Below are 26,677 nucleotides of genomic sequence, written 5' to 3' on the forward strand. Positions count from 1 at the left end.
AACATATTATTCAACTTCCCATCATTGTAACAGAATTTGTACACAACATAGAATTCTGTATATTCACTTTTACCAAAACTGAATGAATTATCTCTGCAGCTACTACTGAGTTCTTTTTTTTTTTTTTAATTTTTTTTTAACGTTTATTTATTTTTGAGACAGAGCATGAATGGGGGAGGGGCAGAGAGAGAAGGAGACACAGAATCGGAAGCAGCATCCAGGCTCTGAGCCATCAGCCCAGAGCCCGACGCGGGGCTCGAACTCGTGGAACGTGTACTACTGAGTTCTTGATATCATTCTTCTATTAATCAGGCTTGGAACTTTTCCTTTGACCTCTTGTATTCATTCCTTAGGTCCAGATATTGCTCTCTTGATAAATCCCTTGGATTTAATTCTTCTTTTTACATTGTGGTTACTCTGCCTAATTTTTCATCTTTTCACACTGAGCTGTTATATGATTGCATGTCTATTGCTTATCTATTCCCCCTCCAATCTATACTACATACTCTAGATTAATCTTCCTAAAATAGACCTTTGATTATGTCACTCATAAATCCATTCTTTGGATTTAATTAGTGTCATCATTCCTGTTTAGTTTTCTCTACCATCTGTACTCCTGCCTTTGAATTTTTTCCTTTATGACTTTCCACTTTCTTTACTGAATCCTAACCATTCATCTAGTTAGTTCCTTCCTTCCCTAAGTAATTAATAATTTATTATTTTTAAATTGTATATGTACAAGGTTTAAAAGAAAACTACCTGTTCAGAAAAGATCCCCCAAATATAAGCTTCTTGAGGACAGACTGTCTAGTTCCCAGGTATGTTTTTAGTGCCTAGAATGGTGCCTGACAAATAGAAAGCGTTCACTATATATTTATCTTTGGAATGAGAAGTGAACGTCTTCCTCCTCCCCATTCACCCTCCTCTACTTACTAGTATTGGAGTATTATAAAGACAATAAATAACACTCTTTTCTTCCCCATATGAGTTTAAAACCAAATAAGAGAGATGGAGAATCAAAATATCAGCTTTAGTGCTGCCATAAGCTCGATTGGAGGCTATAGTTTAGATGTGTTCAACCATAATGTACCTTTTAACAAACTAGAACATAGACTGTGAGAGCTGGGCTGTTTTGTTTGCTTCTATATTTCCAGTTTCTGATTTGATGACTTTTTTTTTTTTTAGCTTCACCCGTGCATTAGGCAGCCTTACTAACCTAGTTACAGGCAAGTCCAAGTACTGGAGGGCTTTCTTTAAAGGTGCTGGCAGCTTATCTGTATGGACTATTGCTTTATGAAGAAAGGTACAAAAAGAAGTCCTGAAGAGCTGATGTGAGCATGTTGCATTTCTTTCCTGAAGAACATCAGTCAGTTCTCTTCCAGGAGAGTGCGAAGGACAGAAGAGGCTGGAAGTGTTCTTCCTTTGCTAGTTCCTCTTACAGAATGCAAGAAAAATGCCCTCTCTGTGGACATGAGGGGTAGAATTCAGTGTCCCCCTCAAATATCTTTAGGTTGCCATTGAAGGTTTAGAAGTTAGGGTTATTTTTGTGATTATCTTTATAAGTGTAAATAATATACCTAAATGTCTATGTCTTGATATTATCAACTTCATATGGTATTAATTAAAACTCTTCTGTGCAGTATTAAATTCGTACATTTACGCTTCCTTCCAATTTTTCCAATTTCTTATTTCTACCAATTTTGGTAAATTACAGTATTTTTATATTGTTAAGACTTTAAAAATATTTTTATTGTGTTCAATATCCATATTTGTTTTGGTTGATTTGAAAAAATGATGACTAACAGGCAGCACTTACCATTATTGCAATTAAGTGACATTATATTATTACATAGAACCAAGTAAATGGGTAAATCCTCTTGTGAAACCCAGTTTAGGTCTTGGTTCTGGAGCGTGCAGTTTCACCAACTCCCCTAAAATTTGGGGAAACCTAGCAGTTTTACCTTTCTGTAAAGTTCCATATCCTGTGTGGTATTACCTGCACCACATTTAGAACCTACAAGTGCCTATTGTTTCCGTTGTATTTTCATGTTAAATTCCATAAAGATAGTGGTTTACGTTTTCTTGGTATTTCCTAGAGTGCGTGACATAACAAAAACTTTGCACATAGTAAACATTTAAAAAGATAAGCTTATGGGGGCACCATGGGTGGCTCAGTCGGTTAAGGGCCCGACTTCAGCTCAGGTCATGACCTTGTGATTCACGAGTTTGAGCCCTGCATCAGGCTCTGTGCTGACAGCTCAGAGCCTGGAGCTTGCTTCGGATTCTGTGTCCCCCTATTATCTCTCTGCCTCTACCCCACTCTCACTCTGTCTCTCTCTCTCAAAAATATATAAACATTAAAAAAAATAAGTTTATGTAAAAACCATAATCCTTATACAAAAATTACTGAGCATGAAGGATGAAGTTTGGTTCTGTACTTCCTTCCTTACCTATATTTATTTGTATAAATAAATCAGATATTAACTGTATATTTGCTATATACAGGGTATTGTAGGTACTATAGGAGATACAAGACTGAGTAGATACAGAACCACAGAATCTTCCTTGGAAGCATAGGAGAGGCAGAACTTTGCATCTATCCTCCTAGGATTTTCACCTGGGCCTGAAAATTAAATTGACAAGACAAATTAACAGGAGAGAAGCATACAAATTTTTATGTATACTTGGGCCCTCATTGGGAAATGAAGATACAAACAAATGGCAAAACATAAGTGCTTATATACAAGGTTGAACAAAAAATGGCAGTTGTACCTAAAATATTTAAGGAGACTAAAGGGAGATAATTATCATTTAACAAGTCTCTTTGTATATATTTCTCTCAGCCTGACTCCCACCTCTGGTGATAGAATGTTTCTTTCCCCCTGGAATAGACAGGGCAACTCTCACATGGGAGTTTCATCTCCTGCTTTTAGGAAGAAAAGAGGAGGTCAGAGGCACCTGGATGGCTCAGCCAGTTAAGCATCCAACTCTTGATATCAGCTCAAGTCATGATCTTGTGGTTTGTGAGTTCCAACCCCGAGTCAGGGTCCACGCTGACAGTGTAGAATCTGCTTGAGATCCTCTCTCTCTCTCTCTCTCTCTCTCTCTCTCTCTCTCTCTCTCTCCCTCTCCCTGTCCCTCTCTCTCTCCCCCCTCCCTCCATCTCTGTCTCTGTCTTTGTCTCTCTCTCTCTCTCTCTCTTTCTCTCTCTCTGTCCCTCCCCAGCTCATTCTCTTTTTCTCTCTCTCTCTCAAAATAAATAAATATTAAAAAAAAAAAAAAAAAGGCAGGTCAGGGTGCCTTTCTTTCCTGCTGTCTTTCAAGTAGTCTTTAGCTCCAAATAATCCTTATGCCAAATGGGATATTTTGGAGGGGCATATTCTGCCACCCTTTAAAACTTAGAGCCTAGGACAGAAGGTGAGGCAAATACATATAGCTAATAGTTGAGTCAAAAGAGGTCTATAGTGCTCGCTTGGGCAGCACATATGATAAAATTGGAACGATGCAGAGAAGATTAGCATGGCCCCTGTGCAAGGATGACACACAGATTCGTGAAGCTTCCACATTTTTGGAAGAAGAAAAAAAAAAAGATCTATGATATATTGAGGACATCTGAGGTGGAAGAGGTGACATTTGCCCAGGCCTTGAAGAGAAGGAACATTGAGTATGTAGAAGTTGGTGTAAACAAGTAGGTGAGAAATTATGGGGCACAGTAAATAGTACATTTTATCTAGAAGGTAGTAGGTAATAAGAATAGTAATTGAAGATCAAGGTCAGACAGTGGAGTATGGGATACTGTATCAGCTAACTTTATCCAGGGTGATAGATTTTAAGACCATAGTTCTTTGCGTTAGCAGGTTTTACACTAAGTGCAAGTTTTGGCCTTATCCTTGTGGTTGAGAGTGACTTTGTTCATTTGTTCTTTTCTAGTTTGGAGGCAAACTGGTTACCTTTGAGAATGTCAGAATGCAGTCTCAGCAGGGAGCTGAGCAGCAGCAGCAGCCACGCCCTGTGTTCATTAGTCAGGTTGTAACAGAAAAGGAATTCCTCAGCCGATCGGACCAACTTCAGCAGGTTGTGCAGTCACAAGGATTTGTCAGTTATTGTCAGAAAAAAATTGATGCGTCTCAGACTGAGTTTGAAAAAAACGTATGGTCCTTTTTGAAGGTAAAGTTGGCATTAAAACCATTTCATTATCTGCAAATTTAACTATTCCCATTATATTTGAAATATGTCTTAATAAAGAAATTATTACAAGATTGTGATTTCAGGAGCTTCTTGATGAAATTAAAGAAACATGAAGAGCACACAACCATATTTTTATGTCAAGAGTTCTTCCTTCTCTGCTTTGAAAAGCCTAATATGAAGTACTTCTTTTAATAAGTAAAAATGACATAATAGTTATATTTAAGTGAGAGAGACATAACGTTCAGCAGATCTATTTTAAAATTAATAACATAGAGTTTAGTATAATAGAAACATAGAATAATTTATATAGTAGATCCAGTTAAGGAAAATGGGAAAAGAGGGAAAAGCTACAGGGGAGAGAGGTTGGAGGCATTTCTCATTCCTTTTACTGCATTGCATTTAAGACAATAGAAAATAGAGTTTTTTGGTTGGTCATTTTGCCTCCAGTGGAATGTCTGTTTCTTAATACCGAATTTTCCAAAGATATCTTGAATATAACAAGGTTAACTTCTAAAATTATAGAATTTCATATCTTGTAATTATGAATTTGGGGAGAGAGTTTTAGGACATTGAGTGTTCCCCATAGTGTTGGGTTCTGCATGCATATAACCATTGGACGTGACTTAGTTTGTACTTAACAAAAATTATAGTTTAAACTTTGGAGTGCCTGGCTGGTTCTGTCAGCAGAGCATTTGACTCTTGATCTTGGGGTCATGAGTTCAAGCCCCACAGTAGGCATAGGGTTTACTTAAAAAATAAAAGTAAGCTTTATTCAACAAGGATAATTAATTACTGGTATACTTGATATTTAAAAAATATTTTGGAGATTCTTTCAGTAGTCTTCTATATAGTAGATATAGAAAACTTTCCTTGATACAGTAGACTTTATTTTTGATGATTTTTAATAATTCTACTTGGAATTTGATCAGTTAATTGAAAATTTAAATGCAGGTCTTTATTTCAAGACTGTCTTTTTAAAGGTAAACTTTGAAGATGATTCTCGGGGAAAATACCTGGAACTTCTAGGATACAGAAAAGAAGACCTAGGAAAGAAGGTAAATTTCTGGGAAAGGTTAAAAGGCTGTGCTTATAAAAGTAAATATTTATGTAGCATAGGTGTTCTGTTTTATAAACTTCTACACAGATAACCTCAAATCATTCAATATATATTTAATAAGAATTTGTGTTTGGTTGCCAAAGTTCTAAATACATATTATTAAATGTGTAACTTTACCTTGTACCTGGATTTAAAAGCTGCCAGAACCATCTATAATTCAAACTTGACTTAATGAGCTGTGTTGTATCGGGTAGAATTGGGCCTTGGAAGATAAGAGGCTCTGAACTTCAAACACTGGAAGTAACACTTAGATTTTAAGAGGGTATGTAACCAGTGGCCTTGGAGGAAGAGAAAAAGGGGAAACTGTTAGAGATCACCCCATGTTCACTACAGCTTAAGTAATAAAGAATAGAGTACTATTTGAAGTTACCACAATTTTCTACCCTCACTGTTTATGCCTTAGCCCACGTTCCCAAACTCTGTATTGAGTTGGTCCAGCTGACAAGTAAGTAGTAAATATTTTGGAACAACGGCAGTTTATTGTACTGAACCTGCATAAACAAAAGTCTGATTGATTAGCTTAATATTCAGCTTAATAATAATTGCTTAATAAAAAGATTCCCTTTTAAAAAGAGAAAGTCCTGGGGCACCTGGGTGGCTCAGTCAATTAAACGTCTGACTTCAGCTCAGGTCATGATCTCGTGAGTTCATGAGTTTGAGCCCCGCATCGGGCCCTGTGCTGACAGTGCAAAGCTGCTTTGGATCCTCTCTCTCCCTCTCTCTCTCTCTCTCCCTCCCTCCCTCCCTCTCTCTTAAAAATAAAACATTAAAAAAATAAATAAAAATAAAATAAATAAAAAGAAAGTCCTATTCCAGTTTTTCAGTCTTCTTCTCAAAGAGGGGCTTAATTATTATTCATTCCACAATATTGACATGAACAGCATGAAAAACACTCTGACTTTGAAAACCTTGAAAGAAATATTTTAGATTCTTTGTGTAATTTGTATTAGCCCTTTGTTGTTCTTTCAGAGTGTCTAAAGTTTTTTATGGCATTGCAGAGTTGTTGCATATATGGTATAGCTTAGATACTACGCACTCTGAGCGGTGCTCAGCACCATGAAGATTCGTGACCCTTCGATGTCACATCACAGCTCTGCCGCTTATTGGCTGTGTGTCTTTGCTCAATCCTTTAGGTATTTTTTATATTTAATTTTATTATTAGTCTGAACTTCTTGGTGCTATAACTTGTAGGTTTGTAAGTGATTAATATGAAAGTTTTGGGGACGTCTGGGTGGCTTAGTCGGTTGAGTGTCTGACTTTGGCTCAGGTCATGATCTCGCGGTCTATGGGTTCGAGCCCCACGTGGGGCTGTGTGCTGACAGCTCAGAGCCTGGAGCCTGCTTCAGATTCTGTGTCCCCTCTCTCTCTGCCCCTCCCCCACTCATGCTCTCTCTCGCTCTCTCTCTCTCTCTCCCTGTCAAAAATAAATAAACATTAAAAAAAAAAAAGTTTTGCTGAATGCCCGATAGCAAAAATGAAGAAATAGAACCTGTTTGTCAAAATACTTGTAATAGCAGTTCTTTCCATAGTGAGTGCCTGAAGAAATTTTTTTAAATCAATTATAGTTATTTAAAACAAAGTAAAAGAAAACATGGCTTGTTTTGAGGTTAGGTTTGTGATCGAATAGCAGATTTTATTCTTTTAAACACACCATCCTTGATCTGAATTTTTGTGGATTTTGCCAATGAAAATGGAGAAAGAGGTGAGCATTTGTTATATGCATTGAAATAGAATTCCGTGTAGTAGGTGAGTTGTTGTTTTTATTTCAGATTGCTTTGGCCTTGAACAAAGTGGATGAACCCGATGTGGTAAGAAGGCCTTTAAAAATAGCTACCTTCCAAAAATTTGGTTTAGGTCATAACAAAGAAGGAAATGTAATTTAAGACATGTGTCTTTTTTATTGCTTTACAGTGTAAAAATACATGCTGATTGTAGATATTTTAATAAGTGAATAACTATCATTTTAAAATAGTATAAGTTTAGCTGGTAGAGCATTCCTTTCTCTTGACAATATTTGAATTTTGCGAAAGAGGGCAAACAATATCAGTGGCTGCTCAGATACTTAAGGTTAAGATCTCTGTTCCCAAGGGACATTTGATGGGGGGTGGGGGGAGAGGGAGAAAGGAAAGTCTTAGCAGTCATGGCTCTTTGCTTTTCCTCTATTAGTGTTTCTTAAATAAATTTACTTAGTGTTGCTTCTTATGATTAAACTAGCTCTGAATTTTGTTGGTTTGGTCTTTTGTCTTGCTTGTTCACTAATATTCTTTTAATGCTACGTGCTTCAACTTCCTCTGTAATTGTTTTGTGTACCAAAGGCTCTTAAAGATTCTGACCAAGTAGCACAGAGTGATGGGGAGGAGAGCCCTGCTGCTGAAGAGCAGCTCTTGGGAGAGGTACTTATTTTTTTCCTTTTTAATTACATTGGTAAAGTATGTTATATTTGTTTATCTCACATTGAAATATGGAAAATTTGCTTGACTGCTTGTGCCAGAATGAAATTGGGAGATATTGTTTTCTTAGAGATTTTTGGGGTAGGAGTCTATTTACTAGTTTGACAGAACTGTCATCAGTGAAATCTTTAGTCCTCTGACCTAGCTTCTGGATTATATGTCTTAAAATTAACAGTTGACATGAGATTGACTTAATTCGGTCAGATGGATATCAGCATGTCACAATGAAAAGAGATGTTGCTCAGAAATCCACAATGCATTGCATGTAAAGTTTATGTTTTTTCTTGACACATTAATGTTTAGGACCTACGATCAGTGAGAAACAAAGGCTTCTAGATTAGTCTTGAACTTTGAATCCAGGTATAGAAATTTTCACTAATTTGAACTGTCATGATTTTTTGATTGACATGATAAACGTGTCATGAGTTGTAGTTGACAATTTTTTTTTTTAACGTTTATTTATTTTTGAGACAGAGAGAGACAGAGCATGAACAGGGGAGGGGCAGAGAGAGAGGGAGACACAGAATCTGAAACAGGCTGCAGGCTCTGAGCAGTCAGCACAGAGCCCCACGTGGGGCTCGAACTCACGGACCGTGAGATCATGACCTGAGCCGAAGTCGGACGCTTAACCGACCAAGCCACCCAGGCGCCCCTAGTTGACAATTTTTATAACCAGTTAAAAAGAGTCCTTGAACACAGAGTTGTATCATTAATTTTTTTCCTTTTGTTTTTCTGGGTTTTTTTTTAACCACTACTAAATAATTCTGTACTTTTCTTGCTTTCTAATTATATTTCATCTTGGACAATTAATTAATCAACACGTTCTTGTTTCTCATCTCATCTTTGACTTTTTCATTGTTCTTTGTGGTATAGAGATACCTTGACTGGAATGTCTCTTACAATCCTTTGCTAAGTTATAAGAGTAATTCATCAGTAAATTTAGACTTTTACAAGAAAATTGTTAAAAAAACAACTTTCCTTAGAAGTAGATCTTCTGACATTTATTTAATCTGAAAATAAAGAATATGTGTAAAATCTTAGTAAAACTTTGAACCAATTTTGGGAATACCTATACAGAATTGTAGGATACCTTGAAGAAATGTACTTTCATTTATGTACAACTAGACTAACTATGTATTATCAAATAGAAGGCCATTTGGAAATACACTTATGAATGAATAGATCAGAATAATATGCACATAACAAAACGATAGTCACCAATGTGTACTTTTGGAGTATTCAAAAAAAGTTTAAGGGGATAGGATCACCTCCTTTACCTTGATGATGCTATTTGTTTATCAGACATAGTAGTTTACACATTGAAAATATTCAATATATAATCAGCTGCTTTTTTCACCATTATTTACATTTCAGAAGTCAATAAATAGATTTTATTGTTTTCTTAGAAGGCAAATTTGAAAAATTGTGAGTTAAAAAAAGGGTTTTTTTGTAAGTTAGTGAATATAATCAGATCAGTATCTGATTTATTTATTAATAGGAATAATTTAAGCTCTAAAATGTTTTTGTTTTAAAGTTCTAAAATGCTTCCCTGTAATTAGGGAAAGAGTTAAAGTTTTAGCTATTCTTCTGTAATAGTATTAACTAATTAAGCATTGATGATGCTATGCTGTGTTCTGCACTAAAATTCCCCAATCCAAAAATGCCCCTGACTTTGAATACTAGGTGTTTACATTCAGATGTATAGGTAACACACACAGAAGATAGCTATTTTATCTCCTGCAAGACAGCTATCTATTTCTTTAAATTTTTCTCTATGATTTCTTTAATATATTTTATTTTTGTCTTCTTGTGACTTTTTATGCATAGAAGAGAAAGCATTTAAACTATTTGCCAGCAATATGCCTTCATTATGTTTCTTTTCTTCTAAAGAAAGAAAATATACTGATAAGTAGTTTCAGAAATTTATAACAGAACTGTGTGTATCTTTTTACCAGACCAACCTGCTATGGCAGGTATGACTAATTTAAGAGAATACAAAGTCTATAATTGAATTTGAGTATATTCATACAGTCTTTTATATAGCATTTGTATAAGGGCACCAAGTGATTTTTCTTTCATAACTGATTCAATTAAAACAAAAATACCTTATAACTAAACCTAATGGACAGAAGTTTTTAGACATAGAAAATTTTAGATGTGTAGAAGCAGAGTTGTTTTAACAGTCTAAATATGGTAAAATTAGGGGCGCCTGGGTGGCGCAGTCGGTTGAGCGTCCGACTTCAGCCAGGTCACGATCTCGCGGTCCGGGAGTTCGAGCCCCGCGTCAGGCTCTGGGCTGATGGCTCAGAGCCTGGAGCCTGTTTCCGATTCTGTGTCTCCCTCTCTCTCTGCCCCTCCCCCGTTCATGCTCTGTCTCTCTCTGTCCCAAAAATAAATAAACGTTGAAAAAAAAAAAAAAAATTAAATATGGTAAAATTAAAAACACGTGTATTTTGCTTGTTTCAAACTCCTCTTATTTGAAGTAAAAACAAACATTCTTCAATAATTTCTGAGCTACCAGTAATGGATATGTACACTTATAGTTTGTTTAACATTATTCCTGATGACTTTGGATTTTATTTATGATTATATAATGGGAGTTAATACTTAGGAAAGTCTTAGATCTGAGAACTTTTCTGGAATAACTGCTCATGTAATCTAGTCAGTAGGTGAATTATATATATATATATATATATATATATATATATATATATATAGTAAATATATATATATATATATATATATATAGTAAATATATAAATTTTGTTTTGCCAGTAAATTTCTCCACAGTTTCACTGTGGCTAAATTGCTGCCCTTTCCATCTTTTAGTGCATCAAAGAAGGAAAACAAGAATCTGAATTTCTACCACCAGCAGGAAGAACATTTAACATCTCCATCAGTGGTGGTAAGTACTTATTTCATTTTTATTTTTACCTATTTGAAAACAAATAGTCCCTAAATTTAAGTTACAAATGTTTTGTGACAAGTGGTAGAGGGTTGAAAAGAAGAACCCAGTTATTTAGTATATGTAATCAGGGGGCACCTGGGTGGCTCCATTGGTTAAGCATCTGACTTAGGCTCAGGTCATGGTCTCGCGGTCCGTGAGTTCGAGCCCCACATTGAGCTCTGTGCTGGAGAGCCTGGAGCCTGTTTCAGATTCTGTGTCTCCCTCTCTCTCTGACTCTCCCCCGTTCATGCTCTGTCTGTCTCTGTCTCAAAAATAAATAAAAGTTAAAAAAAAAAAAATAGTATATGTAATCAGTCTTTTGGAGATAGATGTTCTGACATCAATGTAATAAAAACTGTGTAATGATCTCTATTATTCCAGTTTAAGCAATCTGAAAATGTGTTATTTTACCTGATTTTACTTACATGCATCTCAATATATTTCCATAGAAATTGATCCACTAGTAATATTCAGAAATTAGCATTGTTTTCTCCTTTGTGTGTGCATGTAAAAGTTGATATGTATAAGATTTTTTCTTTTAACAAAACCTTTTATTAACTTGGGTGTATTTCCTTATTGCAGATATTGATGGTTTAATTACTCAGGCTTTGCTGACGGGTAACTTTGAGAGTGCTGTTGACCTTTGTTTACATGATAACCGCATGGCTGATGCCATTATATTGGCCATAGCAGGTGGACAAGAACTCTTGGCTCGAACCCAGAAAAAATACTTTGCAAAATCCCAAAGCAAAATTACCAGGGTATGTTGTTTTAAAAATAAACTATAACACTGTTCTGAGTATAAAAGCAATACATTCTTAGAATAGATAATTGATATGCAGAAAACAGTTAAAAAAACAAAACAAAACAAAACACTCATAGTTCCTTGAACCAGAAATAGTTATTATTGATAGTTTGGCATTGTTATTTTTATTTTTTGTACTTTATGTATATAATTTTTTAATGAAAAGTACTTTTCATATTTTTATTGTAGAAAAGTTAGAACATAGAAAAATTTAAAGGTAAATATTTTAATTTTTAAATTCTAATTCTTCCATCAAATTGGAGTATTTAGGATGATTGGATAGTTATCCAATTGTATTTGTGGGACGAGGTGAGCCTAGGGTCTTCCTACTCTGCTGCCATCTTCCTTTTTCTCGACCTTGATGAAGTTAATTCTGACTTCATATCTCATGTGTACTCAAAACATTTTTTCTGATCCATCAGAGCAGGTCATGCCTTTCTGTTAATGTTTTGATAATACCCTATACTTTTCCTTCTCAGCATATTTTTTTAAGTTTATTTATTTATTTTTAAGTAATCTCTACACCGAACATGGGGTTTGAACTCACTACGCCAAGATCAAGAATCGCATGCTCCTCCAACTGAGTCAGCCCAGCACCCCTCCTTCTCAGCATATTTACATTACAAAAAATGTTTGTGTGATGGGGTTTGTTTTTTGTTTTTTGGTTTTTTTTTTTTGAGGAAAAATAATAACCATCTTTTTTATGTCTGTTGGTTCAGGAATATTCTTCACTTTGTTGCTGCTTTATTCTGCATGAAATACTGTGAATAGTAGGTTTAAAAGATACGATTGATTAGCCAGAGGTAATTTTTACTAATATACCAGAGATTTTTAATTCTCCTTTATTTTCCTTTCTTAAGCTAATTACTGCAGTGGTGATGAAGAACTGGAAAGAAATTGTTGAGTCTTGTGACCTTAAAAATTGGAGAGAGGCTTTAGCTGCAGTATTGACTTATGCTAAACCAGATGAGTTTTCAGCCCTTTGTGGTAAGAAAATGAGCCTTATATTTATATAATGTATATGGCATCGTATATTTTATATAAAATTAGTAACATATTATTAGAAATGTTTGCAAACCAGCTAATCATAGATAAGAAAAAGAAGTTCCCATTTGGATACTTTTCTTAGAATTATTAACATTACTTCTCCATATCTAGTCATTACTTTTAATAATATTTCTTAACAGTTTTGGTTTCCAGCAGACTGGACCTAGAATCTTGCCTCTGCCACTTACTAGTTGTATGACCTCGGAAAAATCACTTTCTAAGCCTTAGTTAGTCTATTATATGTAAAATTACACATAATTAGCTTTCACTTAATAAATATTAACTTGATAAAATTAGTAATTATAACATTTGATTGGAAATTATAAATTACTGTTAAAGGCTGTGACTAGACTGGTGGCTAAGGAATGATACTCCTTACTTGTAAGAACAGAAGCTTCAGAGTGCTAGTATCAGAACAACCAACGATTTGCTACCTTGAAAGTATTATGAGAATATGAAAGTTATAAGATATTAACTTTATTATCATAAGTGATTTATTGTAGTCCTACCTACCATTGATGTTCATTTCAAATGTGCCGTATTTCATCTATTTACACAAATATCTGACGTGTTGAAATGGAGTTAAATGTTCATTAGGATTTTTCTGTTCAAATGTCCTTTCCATTTGTTATTTTTTAATGTAATTCAGGGAAATTCATTCTGCAACTAGGTATATAGAATCTTGAGAAGTCATTCCTTACATACAATTTGTCACGCACTTCCATTCATTTAATAAATAAATACTTACTGAGCATTTACATAACTGATTTTGTTTCTATCTGCTACTCATTGGTTGTGAAGTTTAATTCATACTTCTGAAAATATTATTGGCTTACTTACGACTTCATGTTCAGATTGCCTTGAGTATAGTCTTACTTTGTTTTCCTCTTGATCGGTAGATCTTTTGGGAACCAGGCTTGAAAGTGAAGGTGATATCCTCCTGCAGACTCAGGCATGTCTCTGCTATATCTGTGCAGGGAATGTAGAGAAACTAGTTGCATGTTGGACTAAAGCTCAAGATGGAAGCAGTCCTTTGTCCCTTCAGGTTAGTATCTTTGAAACAAGGGGTGCTTACTTTCTAGTGTTGTCTTTCACCCTACTTCTATTCTAGAAATTGACTTGTTCCAGAAGTTCATTGATTTCACCTTAGTTACCTATGTTTTAGAAGTTCTTTTGCTGGATAATTTATGTGTATTTGTAGCATAGTTGCGGGGCAAAGTATGAGATGATGGGATAGTAAAATGGAGTTGCAACTGCTTGTGAAATCAAGGTTGTGATTTGGTAGTTTATTGGAAGAAGCAGGTGGCAAGAGCATGGAAACAGTCCTAGAGTGTACGTCTTTTCCCCCATGCTTCTCTCCCTGCCTCTGGTGACCCTATCTGCCTTGGGCAAGGAAAGAGGCAATGTGGGGTAAGGAATGGGAGACCTTCCCAGTACCAATAGAGAATCTTAATCGTCATGATTAAGGGAAAATGAAAGTAAGAGGTAAATGGAATCCTATGTAGCACTAAAACCTGGACAAGAGGGGGAGTAAAAAATACGGGGACTATTTTCAGGCATGGAGTAACTGTACAGTAGATTTTTTTTTCTAAGCATTTAATCAGAGTCTCATAATATTTCATTCAGGTATTTCTTTTTCGCTCTGGAAAGAGATTTTCTCAGTACAGTTGTAACTTTAAAGATCACTTTATTAAAACTGAAAATCTGGTAGGAAATCACTGTTTTCCTAAGTGCTTTTGAGAGAAAGCACACTTGTTTCACACTTCTGGATCTGTGTACTTTTGAAGGGCCGATAGATAGGATATTCTTGTGCTTTATACTTGAGGCTTCCCATTGTTGAAATAATTGGTATTGAAGAGCAATGTGAAAAATTTGGGGTTGAAATAGTAAGCTCATTGGAGGTCACCTCTTAGTAGTAGTGTTTTTATAGTATAGGTAGTATGATGTTTTCAGTCAGTTTCTTTTATACCTGCTGGAACCCAGTTTCTGCCTTTGGACATTTATCTGCTGATCACTTTCACTTTGGATGCTTGCCTACTTTAAGCTCACAAGACAAGTATCTGGCAGTTTAAGGATATTTAGGAGAAGGAAATAACCTATGCCCTAACCATGATAAGGTACTTTCTTCCTCCTTACTTTTTCAGTTTACGTGAATGGTGGACAGCTGTTGCAGAAGTTTTTAAGAGAGAGGATAATAAGATGTACTTTTAGGAGGTTTTAGAAATCTTAGTATCTCTTCATTCCTGCTCTCTTGCATACACATCTTGGTAATTTTGTTTGCTTGCCCTTCTCTCTCCCTTCTTTTCCTCATTTAGGATCTTATTGAGAAAGTTGTCATCCTGCGAAAAGCTGTACAACTCACCCAAGCCATGGACACCAGTACTGTAGGAGTTCTTTTGGCTGAGAAGATGAGTCAGTATGCTAATTTGTTGGCAGCCCAAGGCAGTATTGCTGCAGCCTTGGCTTTTCTTCCCGAAAACACCAACCAGGTAATTAGAATTGACCATTTCTCTTCTTTTAATGTGTGAATAAGGTGAGTCCAGTGGGTAGCACGTAGTGTTAAGCATAAGAATATTGGTAAGTAGAGTGTTTTGGAACAATTGAATTTCTGTCATCTGACCATAAGTGCATGTTACTGACAATTATTCAAGGATCATTTTAGGTGTACCCAGACGGTATTGGAGAGATAGGATGCTCTTGTAGTACGATAGATCCCTTTGTACTGATGGGCATAGTATTTGAGGGAAAAAATGGAAAAGGACCAACTTCTAATTTCTTGAGCCAAATGCTGATTCTTTGTACCTGGTTCTTTGTAGGAATCTTCTGTGTTAGAAAGCTATGAATATTAATACTTAAATAATTGGGGTTGTAGTTTTAAAATTCCCACAAATGCTAGACATAGACATAGATATTAGTGAAGAAGTTCATTCTGTATACCATTTCAGTCTGATACTGTCTGCAGACAAGTATATTTTTAAAATACTCAAGGCAGGGAGAATGACATTTCTGATTTATTATTTGGTATGCATTAAATTGGGCTTTTTCAATGCAATGGAATTAAGTAAGTGACTGACAGTATAATGATGGACACGATTGCCAAGATTCTTTTCCTAAGGGAGTTTTCCAAAAGTGATACATAACTATGATAGAGGTAGTAGTGCAGTGGAATCACAGAAGAGGGCAACCTAAATTTAATAATGAAGCATGGGTAGAAATCAGGGAGAGGTTTGAGGACAGTTATCCACAAGTAGGATGTTTGTATCTATATTGTGTGTGTGACAGAACTTAATTTTGAGCCTTGAAGATATTTTCTTGTTTCTGTGATTTTTATTATAAACTTTATTTTGTTTTTGATGGATTTTTTTTAGTTAATTGTTTTCAGTATTTTGTCTCTTGTAGGGAAATATCAGTGAATTTCATTGAGTGGTTTCATTGAGTAAAAACACTTAAGTCTATGTTCCAGCATTATGGAGGTTTGACTCTAGTTGGTTTTGAAACACATTTACATGTTGTATCTTTCGATTTTTTCTGTGAGAATATTAGGTAGAATAGAAACAGACTTTATGATGACCTTGGCATAATTATTTTATGACTTTTTAAACACCCCTTTAATAGTGAGTTATAGGGGCGCCTGGGTGGCGCAGTCGGTTAAGCGTCCGACTTCAGCCAGGTCACGATCTCGCGGTCCGTGAGTTCGAGCCCCGCGTTGGGCTCTGGGCTGATGGCTCAGAGCCTGGAGCCTGTTTCCGATTCTGTGTCTCCCTCTCTCTCTGCCCCTCCCCCGTTCATGCTCTGTCTCTCTCTGTCCCCAAAAAAATAAACGTTGAAAAAAAAAAAAAATTGAAAAAAAAAATAGTGAGTTATAAGACCCTTTAAGACTAACTTAATCTAAGACCTTTAGATCTTGTAGCCTCAGTATTAAACTCTGTATTTTCAATACCATTTATAACCACATACATTTTTTTTTCTTTTTTTAAAAGTTTATTTATTTTGTGAGAGAGTATCTGCATGCACACAAGCAGGAGAGGGGCAGAAAGAGAGTGAGAGAGAAAATCCCAAGCAGGCTCGGCACTGTCAGTGTAGAGCCCGACGCAAGGCTTGAACTCACAAACTGTGAGATCATGACCTGAGCCGAAGTCAGATGATTAACCGACTGAGCTGACCAGGCACCCCTAACCACATACATTTTCTGTATATTATTCTTCATGTTTCCTTTGGACTTTTAAAGAACATTCTCTATGTAAAAATAAACAATTTTGAAGTTGCTGTCTTCTATATATTTCAGTAGACCCTTAGTATTTTCTGGGGAACATGTCCTGAGACTTTGTGATATCATTATAGTATCTAACCTTCCTCCCTAATAGTATACCTAACAGTTTAAATGACAGCTTTAAACCTTTAGTGAATTTATAGTAATGTATGACTTTTTAAAGTTACTAAAATCAGTTCTTGCTGAAATATTTTAACATTACCTTTTTGTTGTTGTTTGTTCATATCTGGAACATGTATGTGGTCAACTCATACTTATTGTAGATCTGTATAATTGTAGATCTGTGTAAGCTACCATGAGTGTGACATCTTACTCTTTTATTTCCAACATCTCTCTCTCTCTCTTTTTTTTTTTTTATTAATTTTCCTTCCTTTCTTAGGTCACCATTTTCTTTCATCACATCGTCAGCAGTTGATTCTTTTGGGGACCTTTCTTCCCTATAAAGAAATGAAGTTGTATTTTTTTTAACTACTTTTGTGATTTGTGAAAATTACTCAACTATAAGAAAATACAAAAGAGCAGAGATGATGAGTGGCATTGATCTTACATACTACTGTGTGGTGGGCATAATTCAAATCCTTGCCTCAGTTAAATGATATATCATGGGCCTTTGGTATCAGTCTTGAGTATTAGAAGCCATGATGTTAAACCCTCTTGTGCTAGGATCTATTATATAGGAAACAGCATATGAACAAGGAGCATATGACCGATCAAGCTTACTTTAAGAAAAGCAACATGCTGTCATATAGTTCAGTGAGTTCTAACATTCTGCTTTATTTTCTTCCATTGCTTGTTATAGCCAAATATTGTGCAGCTTCGTGACAGACTTTGTAGAGCACAAGGACAGCCTGTACCAGGACAGGAATCATCTAAAATTCCTTATGAGAGGCAGCAGCTGCCTAAGGGCAGGCCTGGACCAATGGCTGGCCACACACAGATGTCAAGAGTTCCAGCTCAACAATATTATCCCCATGTGAGTGATATGGTCCAGATTAAGTAGGAACATTTATATATTTCTGTTCAAAAATTTGTTGGGTAAGAGACCTTAATCTGCTATGATAAGTCTAGTTGTCTAGTTAGACAACATAACGTTTTAATAGTTTTTCTTTTTGTATTCTTGAAAGTGATGGTCTGTTCTTTTTATTTTTATTTTTATTATTTTTTAAGTTATTTATTTATTTTTTTAAGTAATCTCTGCACCAAACGTGGGTGGGGCTCAAACTCACGACTCCGAGATCTAGAGTCACATGCTCTTTCCATTGAGCCAGCCAGGTGCCCCTGGTCTGCTTTTTTTTTTTTAATTATCACTTTAATCTGGTCAAACAGATTATATTTTAGATATAAATTAATTTAAGCTCTCTGGGGAGATTTTTTTATTTCCCCATCATTCAAACTACCCATACACATGTACATCTGTTCTTGAAACTGCTTCAACTTGATTCATCTGACAAGCTGTAAGTAAAGTAGTGGGAATAATTTGTGGGTGATTTGGTTAATACTATGAAATATTTTTAGAAAAGGTACTCTTATTTTGAGTATTTTATTCTGAATCATTATTACAGGTTTACTGTGTCTCTTGTATCAACACAGTATTCAGAACATACTTTTTTTGGATAACTTGGATATTAGTGAATGACCAAAGGTGTATGAAATTGTATGTCATGGGGATTATAAAGATGATTAGATATTTTTAAATAAGTAAGTAAGTAAATTAAAACATTTAGTGGCATAAAATGTGGCATTTTACTGTCTTTTACTATTTCATACAGAAACTTTTATTTCTGGACCTGCAGATAACCTTCATGTTCTTGAATGAAAAGTACATTTTCATAAGTAATAAATGGTCTTGATTGATAACAAAGTTAGCAGATCCTCTCCCCATTTTAAAATACATCAGATTACTGATAGAATTGACAAGGTCTTTTTTATAATTTGTTGCAACAAAAGTAAATATAAAATCATGGAAAGCTAAAAAAAAGATCAATTAGTGCTCTTTTGTCTATTGCACTTTTGATTAATACTTAATCAGGAATAGATCACATTTGGATTTAACTGTAACTATCTAGAGTATTCTCTGTTTTTTTATTTTTTTCCTTTATTTGATAATTTATTGAGAGCTTTTCTATGAGTGCCTGTCTTTATTCTGTCTGTTGATACATTGGTAAACAAAGCAGATTAAGTTTCCCACTATTATGAAGACTTTACTAGTTTGAGAAAAGTCTATGACATAGGTAGGGCAAAGCAGGCAGTGACTGGAAGAACTAAGAGGCACAGACATCAAGTGACAAGCCAGAGTTTTAAGACAGCTTGAATTTCTTAATATCGCCTGGCCAACTTGATATTAGAACTCCCAAGCATCTTTTGTTCAATCATGCTATCTTGAAGGGTACTGAGGTGAGACACCCTCTACTTTGGGAAAAGAGAATATTTACTCTCTATGTCCTTGAGTTTATCTGTCTTTCTGGGAAGATATAAAAACACTGGAAGACTTTCATTGTACTTTGACTTAGCAGTCTAATACTTTACCAAAAGAAAAACAAATTCAGAAACTAAGCAGTGATTTTCTTTTTTTTGTTTTTTTGTTTTTTTGTTTATTTTGAGAGAGAGAGAGAGAGAGAGAGAGAGAGAGAGTATGTGTGCACACGGGAGCAGGGAAGGGGCAAAAAGAGAGAGGGAGAGAGAGAGAATCCTAAGCCATGCCCAGTGCAGAGCCCAACATGGGGCTTGATCTTACAACTGTGAGATCATGACCTGAGCTAAAATCAAGAGTTAGACGCTTAACTCACTGAGCCACCCAGACACCCCAAGCACTGATTTTCTTGATTAAAGCTTATCATGTACCAAATGAGGACAGCAGCTTGCGGTTTTAAAGGAATGTTTACAGGAAGGGGCAAAAGGGTGAGAGGGAGGCCAGATTAGTAGGAGTTCCACTTCCACTTGGAATTTCTATGAAGATTTGCTTGACCAGAAAGATTTTGGTGGCTTAAAAAATTTGTTTTGAAAATCTTAGGACTCCAGGGTAAGCAACATGGTGTAGTATAGCAAACACTGGCCTGGAAATCAGGAGGTCTGGATTCAGTCCTAGGTCTGTCACCAGCTAGTTGTATTGACCTTAGGAAGCCCCTTCATTTCTCTAGGTGTTGGTTTTCTCAGTGGTCATGGGTGGGGATTAGACTGATTGATCTCTAATATCCTTTGATTGTATGTTTCTAAGCCTGATATGGGACTAATACGATTTTTGCAGCTCTAATAAAATCCAGAAAAGGGAACTTGTAGCAATATGCTTACAGATCTAATAATAGCATGAATACTATTAATGCTTCAAAATCACTTTTCTACTCGATTATCTTTTTTCCTCCAATATCTTCTTTCCTTACCTACTTACAGGAACTAGCTTTTCCCCTTATTCTTGACACTTGAATGCTACTTTTTTTTATGCTTTGATTTAGGTTTTCATGTTGATTTTTCTACTGCCTCCCTCTCCCTGTTTTGTTGTGAATGTGTTTTTCTTTTGGAATCCCAGCTACCTTGAAAGCAATTGCCTGACTAACATATGCTATCTTGCTACTCTTATTTTTTGCTTTGCATCTGGCTGTTAATGCCTTCTGGGTGTTTTTTTTTCTTCTTTTAACATTTTTATTTTTTATTTTCTGTGATTGGTATTTCTTTGTTCAATTCAGGTTAGAATTGCCCCTACTGTCACTACCTGGAGTAACAAAACTCCTACCGCCCTTCCCAGCCATCCACCTGCAGCCTCTCCCTCTGACACACAGGTATATCCTTCATTATTCATCTTTGAGCAGAATTCTGCTCACTTAAATATATATATAGTTAAATATTCTCTACCCCCCTTTTCTTAATTTCCCCTTCCCCCATTTGTCCGCCTGCTTATTGCATTTTAATGCTTTAGGATGCAAGAAGTTTCTGGACAATTAGTTTATTTTCTTCTCCCTCTCCTTTTGCAGTTCTAAATTGACCTCAGCTAGAAAAATATCAACTAAAGTTCTAACGATGGTTTAAATCTGATTTCACTGAAGATTTTCTTTTTTCTTTCTTCTTTGTTTTTGAGCATTGCAGAAATTGAAGAGAAACGAAAGTTCCCTTGTGGCATTTATACTTATATTTCCAAAGTGTGGATGGAATTTAGTAGAGATGGAAAATCCTGGTGACTTATTATAAATATCATTGACACTGTTTTGTGAAGTTATTAGCATCTGTTGCCATTTATTGCAATTAATACTTTAGACCTGTCTGATCTTTAAATCACTTAGAATGTGTTGCTCAGAAAATGTGTTCTAAAGAAGACAGAATGTGCAAAATGCAGTGTTTCTTACACAGTAAAGTTAAAAAAAAAATAAACAGTTCCGTTTCAGAGATTATAAATCCATCTGGTAAGATTTTTGGTTCCAAATGTAATCCTCCTTTTTATCATATTCTCATTTCCTAGGGAGAAAATCCTCCACCTCCAGGTTTCATAATGCACGGAAATGTTAATCCAAATGCGACCACAGCTCAGCTTCCCACATCTCCAGGTCACATGCACACCCAGGTACCACCTTATCCACAGCCACAGCGTAAGTAGTGTGACCCTGAAGTCCTTGCACAACAGCATGTCTTACCTAATGTAGTAACATTTTGCTTCAAAGCTCCAAACCCATGATCAAATCAGTTTTAACAAGTAAAGAAAGAACTGTGTACGACTTGAGAGGGAGAAACACAGTTTCCCTAGGTGACATCCCTAATTAGCATGCTTGGAAACAGCCTCCTATGTCAGTCCATTCAGAACAGTTGGCTCCTGTTCCTGAGCAATTACTAAGAACAGTGAATTGTCCCATGATTTTGGTATTAAAAAACAGAATTTTTGAAATGATTTTGTTATATATTCTTTCCTTTCAGCAAGATGACACAAACCATTTTTGGAAAAATGGTTCCAAGGGACATTTCAATATCCAATATCTCCCCTGCCCCCATGTACAACCTGCTTGACTATCAACAACCTGCACCCCAGTAGAACATTTGTTATAGTAGTGAATCTGCATTGACACATCATTATCGCCCAAAGTCCATAGTTTACTTTAGTGTTCTCTCTTGTGTTGAACATTCTATGAATTTCGACAAACGTATGGTAGTAACATGTGGCCACCATTGGCTTTTGTTTTTTAGAAAATATTTGCACTTATAAAGTAAAATATCACCACTATTTTAAAATTTACATGAAGAGAAAAAAAAATCTCCAAGGAGAAAATTATATGATTAAACAACTATTACAAAAGCAAGAGGCCACTGCCTAGTAAGAACTAATCTTAATAAGCATGTTCTATGCTAAAGTGGATATTCTTACTTAACATGAATACAGATTTGACACAATTTTTCACTCATGAAAATGCTGTCTTCAGAGTAGAACAAGTACAGTTCTAGTAGATTCACTCTGTAGAGGTCCATACCTACCCCTGGTCATGAAAAATGTGGTAATATTCTCTAATCTGGGCTCAGGTCTTTACATCAAAACATTAGTTGGCTGCCTGAATGCTTACTAACCAACTGTGTATAGTATATGAAATACTATGTAGTAATTGTTTTCTCAGGGATCTTAGAGAGTTGGCTGTTAATCTGGAACTAAGCTCAAAATCACAATGTGAGTAGCTGATTAGTTTACTAGATGTTGGAGAAGGTATTTGATTCATAACAATAGTGCTCACCCTACAATTCTTCCGGTGGAGGAGATGTTGAGCCGCCAGCAAAGTCCCTGTAATTTACTGTAACGGAGAGTGCTTGGGACGTGTAATTCCTGCATGGTTCCATCTGGTGGCTAGTCGGTGTCACTGCAGTCTTTTCTCAGGCACAGGAAGTCTGAGAAAAGGGTCGGTCTTTCAGTGTTTGGGTTTGATGATTGAAAGATTTTCATAGCCAGAAGCAGTCTGGAGATGGCATATTTCACATATTGATCCAATGGGTATATTTTAGTATATTTAAGGGTATCCAAGTCATCAAAAGCATAACATATAAGAGTTAATATTTGGTTGTAGCTTATTGTTCTAATAATAATGACAAAAATAATTTCCATAGAATGAGATAACTGGTTTTTTTGTTGCTGTCAATAAACTTATAACTAATTAAAATTTCTGTTTCTTCTCCTTGGTGTAGCTTATCAACCAGCCCAGCAGTATTCCTTCGGAACAGGGGGGTCAACAATGTATCGACCTCAGCAGCCCGTTGCTCCTTCTGCTTCAAACGCTTACCCTAACACCCCTTACATATCTTCTGCTTCTTCCTATTCTGGGCAGTCTCAGCTGTACGCAACACAGCCCCAGGCCTCTCCACCTACCTCCAGCTCTGCTGCTTCTTTCCCTCCTCCCCCTTCCTCTGGAGCATCCTTCCAGCATGGCGGACCAGGAGCTCCACCATCATCTTCAGCTTATGCACTGCCTCCTGGAACAACAGGTACACTGCCTGCTGCCAGTGAGCTGCCTGCGTCGCAAAGAACAGGTCTGCGCTTGAAAGGGATTTGGTTTGGCTCCCTCCTTTATTTTTTCATGAACACATGGGTGGATGGAGGGGAATTATGTCTGACTCTTTGTAAACTGAGTAATCTGAGGTGTTGAGTTTTTATCACAAATTCTGAAACTATTTCTAAAAGTGTGATCATCCCATAATTAACTTTAGTTGCTAAATGAGAAAAACTTTAGAGCTTCAAAAGGGTAAGAGTATATAATCTGCCACTAAACTTAAAATAAGTGGTAAGAAATTAATTGGCAAGATAAGTGGTGTTTGGAACTAGGTTTAATTGACACTAATTTCTTTAGAGCCAAACTTTGCTCTGTTCTTACTGAGAAGTTGAGCATTTTTAAAATTATTTGTGCCTTAAGCCCATTCATGGAGATTAAACATGGTGATTGTATATAATTTTATAGTTATGTTTATTTATAAAGATGAGGGATCTGGATATGCTTATCTAAAGGAAAAAAGTGAGAGAACACAACTCTGACGGAGGATCTCTAATGAGACAGCAGAAAAGTAGAAAGTCTGTGGACAGTAGTGCAGCGATTCTTCATTAGGGCAGCACCACCCTCAGATAGTTTAGGAATTTCAAGGATTCGATAGATAGTCTAACAGTGTAGTCATGCCTGAAGTTTTCTAATGAAAACCATAATCTTAAATTATTATTATAATGAGATACACGTTTTCTAAATTCTTATCTCATTTTATAATTAGAGCATTACATTAATTTTTTATGGGGAGGTTTTATTATCTGGTTTTCATTTTGGCCCCTACCAAAAGGGGCCTCAAAGGCATGTGTTATAAAAAGGGATCGATGAATCAGGGTTAGGAACCACTAACCATACTGGTTAAGAATGCAGGCTTTGGAATTCAATCTCCTGGGTTTGTACCTCAGCTTTGGGTAAGTTACTTAAACTTTTTCAAGCCTCCATTTCCTCAGAATAATATTAATACCTGCTCATAAGCTCATGAAGAAGATTGAATGCATTAATACATTAAAGCATTTGGGGATAGTGACTGTAAAGTTGGCTGTGATTACACAAAACCTGACTCAAAATTAGAGCTCTGTGCCTTTTAGTATTTGAAAATAGTTTCCCTTTTAGATTATAACCGATGTTTTTGAACTAAGGGAACAAAGAGATGAATGAATCTTGCTTTGCTCCTAATACTTTAGTTGCTCCTGGGGCGTCCAGTATGTATGTGTGTGTGTGTGTGTGTGTGTGTGTGTGTGTGTGTGTGTGTGTGTATATATTTTAAGCAGTAGCTATAATTACTGAAAACAATTATAAAATAGGATCTATTGAAGAAATATTCTATTCTAACAAAGTCTCATGAATGCAGAATTATATACCTATCACCTTTCTTCTCTGATATATAAAGGCCAGAGTACCAAAAATCTCACACATACATGCGTGCACATGTGTGCGTGCACACACACACACACACACACACACACACACACACACACACACAAATATCTCTATCACCCTTTACTGCACAAATAAAATTTCTGTAACTTTCAATATAAATAGTTCAGTAGATTGATATTTTAGAGAGGAGTGCTAATTTAGTTGTAGAGTTCAAAAATTACCTTCTGAAACCTCAATAGTGAAGATAGTATCTATTCTGAATAGTTGGGTAATAGAGTTCTTGACTGAAAGATGAGTTCCAGAAAATTCCCACTTTAAAGTGGTACAGGGAAATAGAGAGGTGAGTCATCATTTACTGAACATACACTGGACATGTACCATCATTTGCCATATATTTTCTTATTTAATTATCAGAGCCATGAGAAATAGAAATGTTTTTTTTAGTTGACATGAGGAAACTTGGTTTCCTAGGAGTTAAACTCATGGTTGCATGATGATAGTCTCCAAGTTGAGATACAAACCCAGGTCTCTCAGTCTATAAAGCCTAATAAGTTCATTCTTCTTTACCAGATGGTCTAGTCCTGATACAAGTCATAGAAGTAGTTATCAATGTTAGAATTACAAAAATCCTATAACAACACTGTTTTAGGTATTTTGTTACTTCATCATCTAAGTTAAATATTTGCATGGGTATTCTTAAGCAAAAGTGTATTTGGCCTTGAGATAAAGTCTTTGCTTATATACAAAGTAACAGAATGTTCTAACCTGGCTGAGAAACAGAGTGACTAATAGGAAGAAGAAGCAAACATTTTTCAGTATTCAGCATGTTCTAAGCCAGCTGCTTTGTTACCTCTTGCCTGTTAATAGTCCCCTGTATTTTACCATATTTTATTTTTTGATTTCCTAAAAATGTTGTTTACAGTGTACAAATAATTGTGAATGAAAATTTTCTCTTCTTTTTTATGGGTCTCATATCATATGGTTCTCTATTGGACTTGGGAATTCCATTTGTCCAGTGGATAATTTTGACAGACACTAGGGTTTGCAAGACTTGTAACTGTTCGTGAGCCTCCAAATTATGCCTGAGGCTCAGAGAAACTAATGTTGCAAATACCAGAACATTCATTGAGTAAATTCTTAATGGGTACTTGTTTGGTCTATAATCAGAATTATTCCAGGCACAGGTAGGGAGACAGAAGTGAACAGTACATTTCTAGTGAACATCACATAGCTTTGCTGTAATTTGGAACATAACATTTATATTTGGCCCAAATTTTGGAAAGCTTTATGCCAGGGCAAGAAGTTGATAGTTCATACAGTAGGCAGGAAAGTTCACGAAGGAGTTTGAACTGCTGAAAGGCATGGTTTTACTCTCTAGGATAATTAGGATACTGTCTATGACTTTTTCCCTGTCCTGATTTAATCTGTGCTTATTATTACTGAAGGAGAGCACTTTCAAATATGAAGGCCTTAGAATTTTACTCAAAAAATTATTTTCTGATAAAATGACCTTCAGGCTGTCATGAAACTGTCTTTGAGTAAACACTATTGATTTTATTAAACCATGGAAAATTTAATTTAGGTATATAGTCTCATGCTTTGCCACATAGAAGTCTTGAAGGGGCATAATGTTACATATTTTCATAGAACAGTGTTCTGAAAATTTTTTTTTAATTTTCGTAAATATTCCTTACTCAAATTATAAGTACCTGTTTTATCTTGTGTCATTGGAAAATGACCTCAAGGATTCATGTCTTTCTAAACTTTAATTTTTAATTTCATGACCCTCTTGTTTTTAATGTGACATGCTAGGCTTATAGGGGAAATGGGAGGTTAAGAAGGATGCTCTGTTCTTTCTCAAATTGTCTGTTAGCCAAAATTCTTCATATCACTGCACTAATAAAGAATCCACTGAAAAGTATCTTAGCCAGTGCATATAGCACATTTTGCTTCTGCTGGAATACCTAAGAACGTTCCAAGTGAGA

At 35.7% G+C, this 26,677-nt stretch overlaps 1 protein-coding gene and 1 non-coding gene across 35 annotated transcripts in view; both read left to right on the forward strand.

The window, feature by feature from the left end:
* Positions 1-26,677, forward strand: part of SEC31A (SEC31 homolog A, COPII coat complex component) — a 75,122-nt gene that overhangs the window by 31,991 nt on the left and 16,454 nt on the right. For 9 of the 34 annotated variants that reach the window (XM_047856313.1, XM_047856312.1, XM_047856320.1 and 6 more), the window contains 13 exons: positions 3,931-4,167; positions 5,169-5,243; positions 7,075-7,113; positions 7,621-7,698; positions 10,585-10,660; positions 11,285-11,463; positions 12,368-12,494; positions 13,454-13,599; positions 14,870-15,043; positions 17,624-17,797; positions 20,505-20,597; positions 21,272-21,398; positions 22,969-23,310. In XM_047856313.1, the coding sequence (XP_047712269.1) occupies positions 3,931-4,167; positions 5,169-5,243; positions 7,075-7,113; positions 7,621-7,698; positions 10,585-10,660; positions 11,285-11,463; positions 12,368-12,494; positions 13,454-13,599; positions 14,870-15,043; positions 17,624-17,797; positions 20,505-20,597; positions 21,272-21,398; positions 22,969-23,310 (1,867 nt within the window). The remainder of the gene's footprint in view (positions 1-3,930; positions 4,168-5,168; positions 5,244-7,074; positions 7,114-7,620; positions 7,699-10,584; positions 10,661-11,284; positions 11,464-12,367; positions 12,495-13,453; positions 13,600-14,869; positions 15,044-17,623; positions 17,798-20,504; positions 20,598-21,271; positions 21,399-22,968; positions 23,311-26,677) is intronic. The other 25 variants (XM_047856322.1, XM_047856324.1, XM_047856325.1 and 22 more) reach the window with 18 other exon arrangements.
* On the forward strand, positions 3,465-3,571 carry LOC125164986 (U6 spliceosomal RNA). The gene has a single exon (XR_007151895.1). It is a non-coding gene; the product is annotated as a U6 spliceosomal RNA (small nuclear RNA).

The sequence above is a fragment of the Prionailurus viverrinus genome, chromosome B1, assembly GCF_022837055.1.
Source record: "Prionailurus viverrinus isolate Anna chromosome B1, UM_Priviv_1.0, whole genome shotgun sequence".
Taxonomy (NCBI): Eukaryota; Metazoa; Chordata; class Mammalia; order Carnivora; family Felidae; genus Prionailurus; species Prionailurus viverrinus.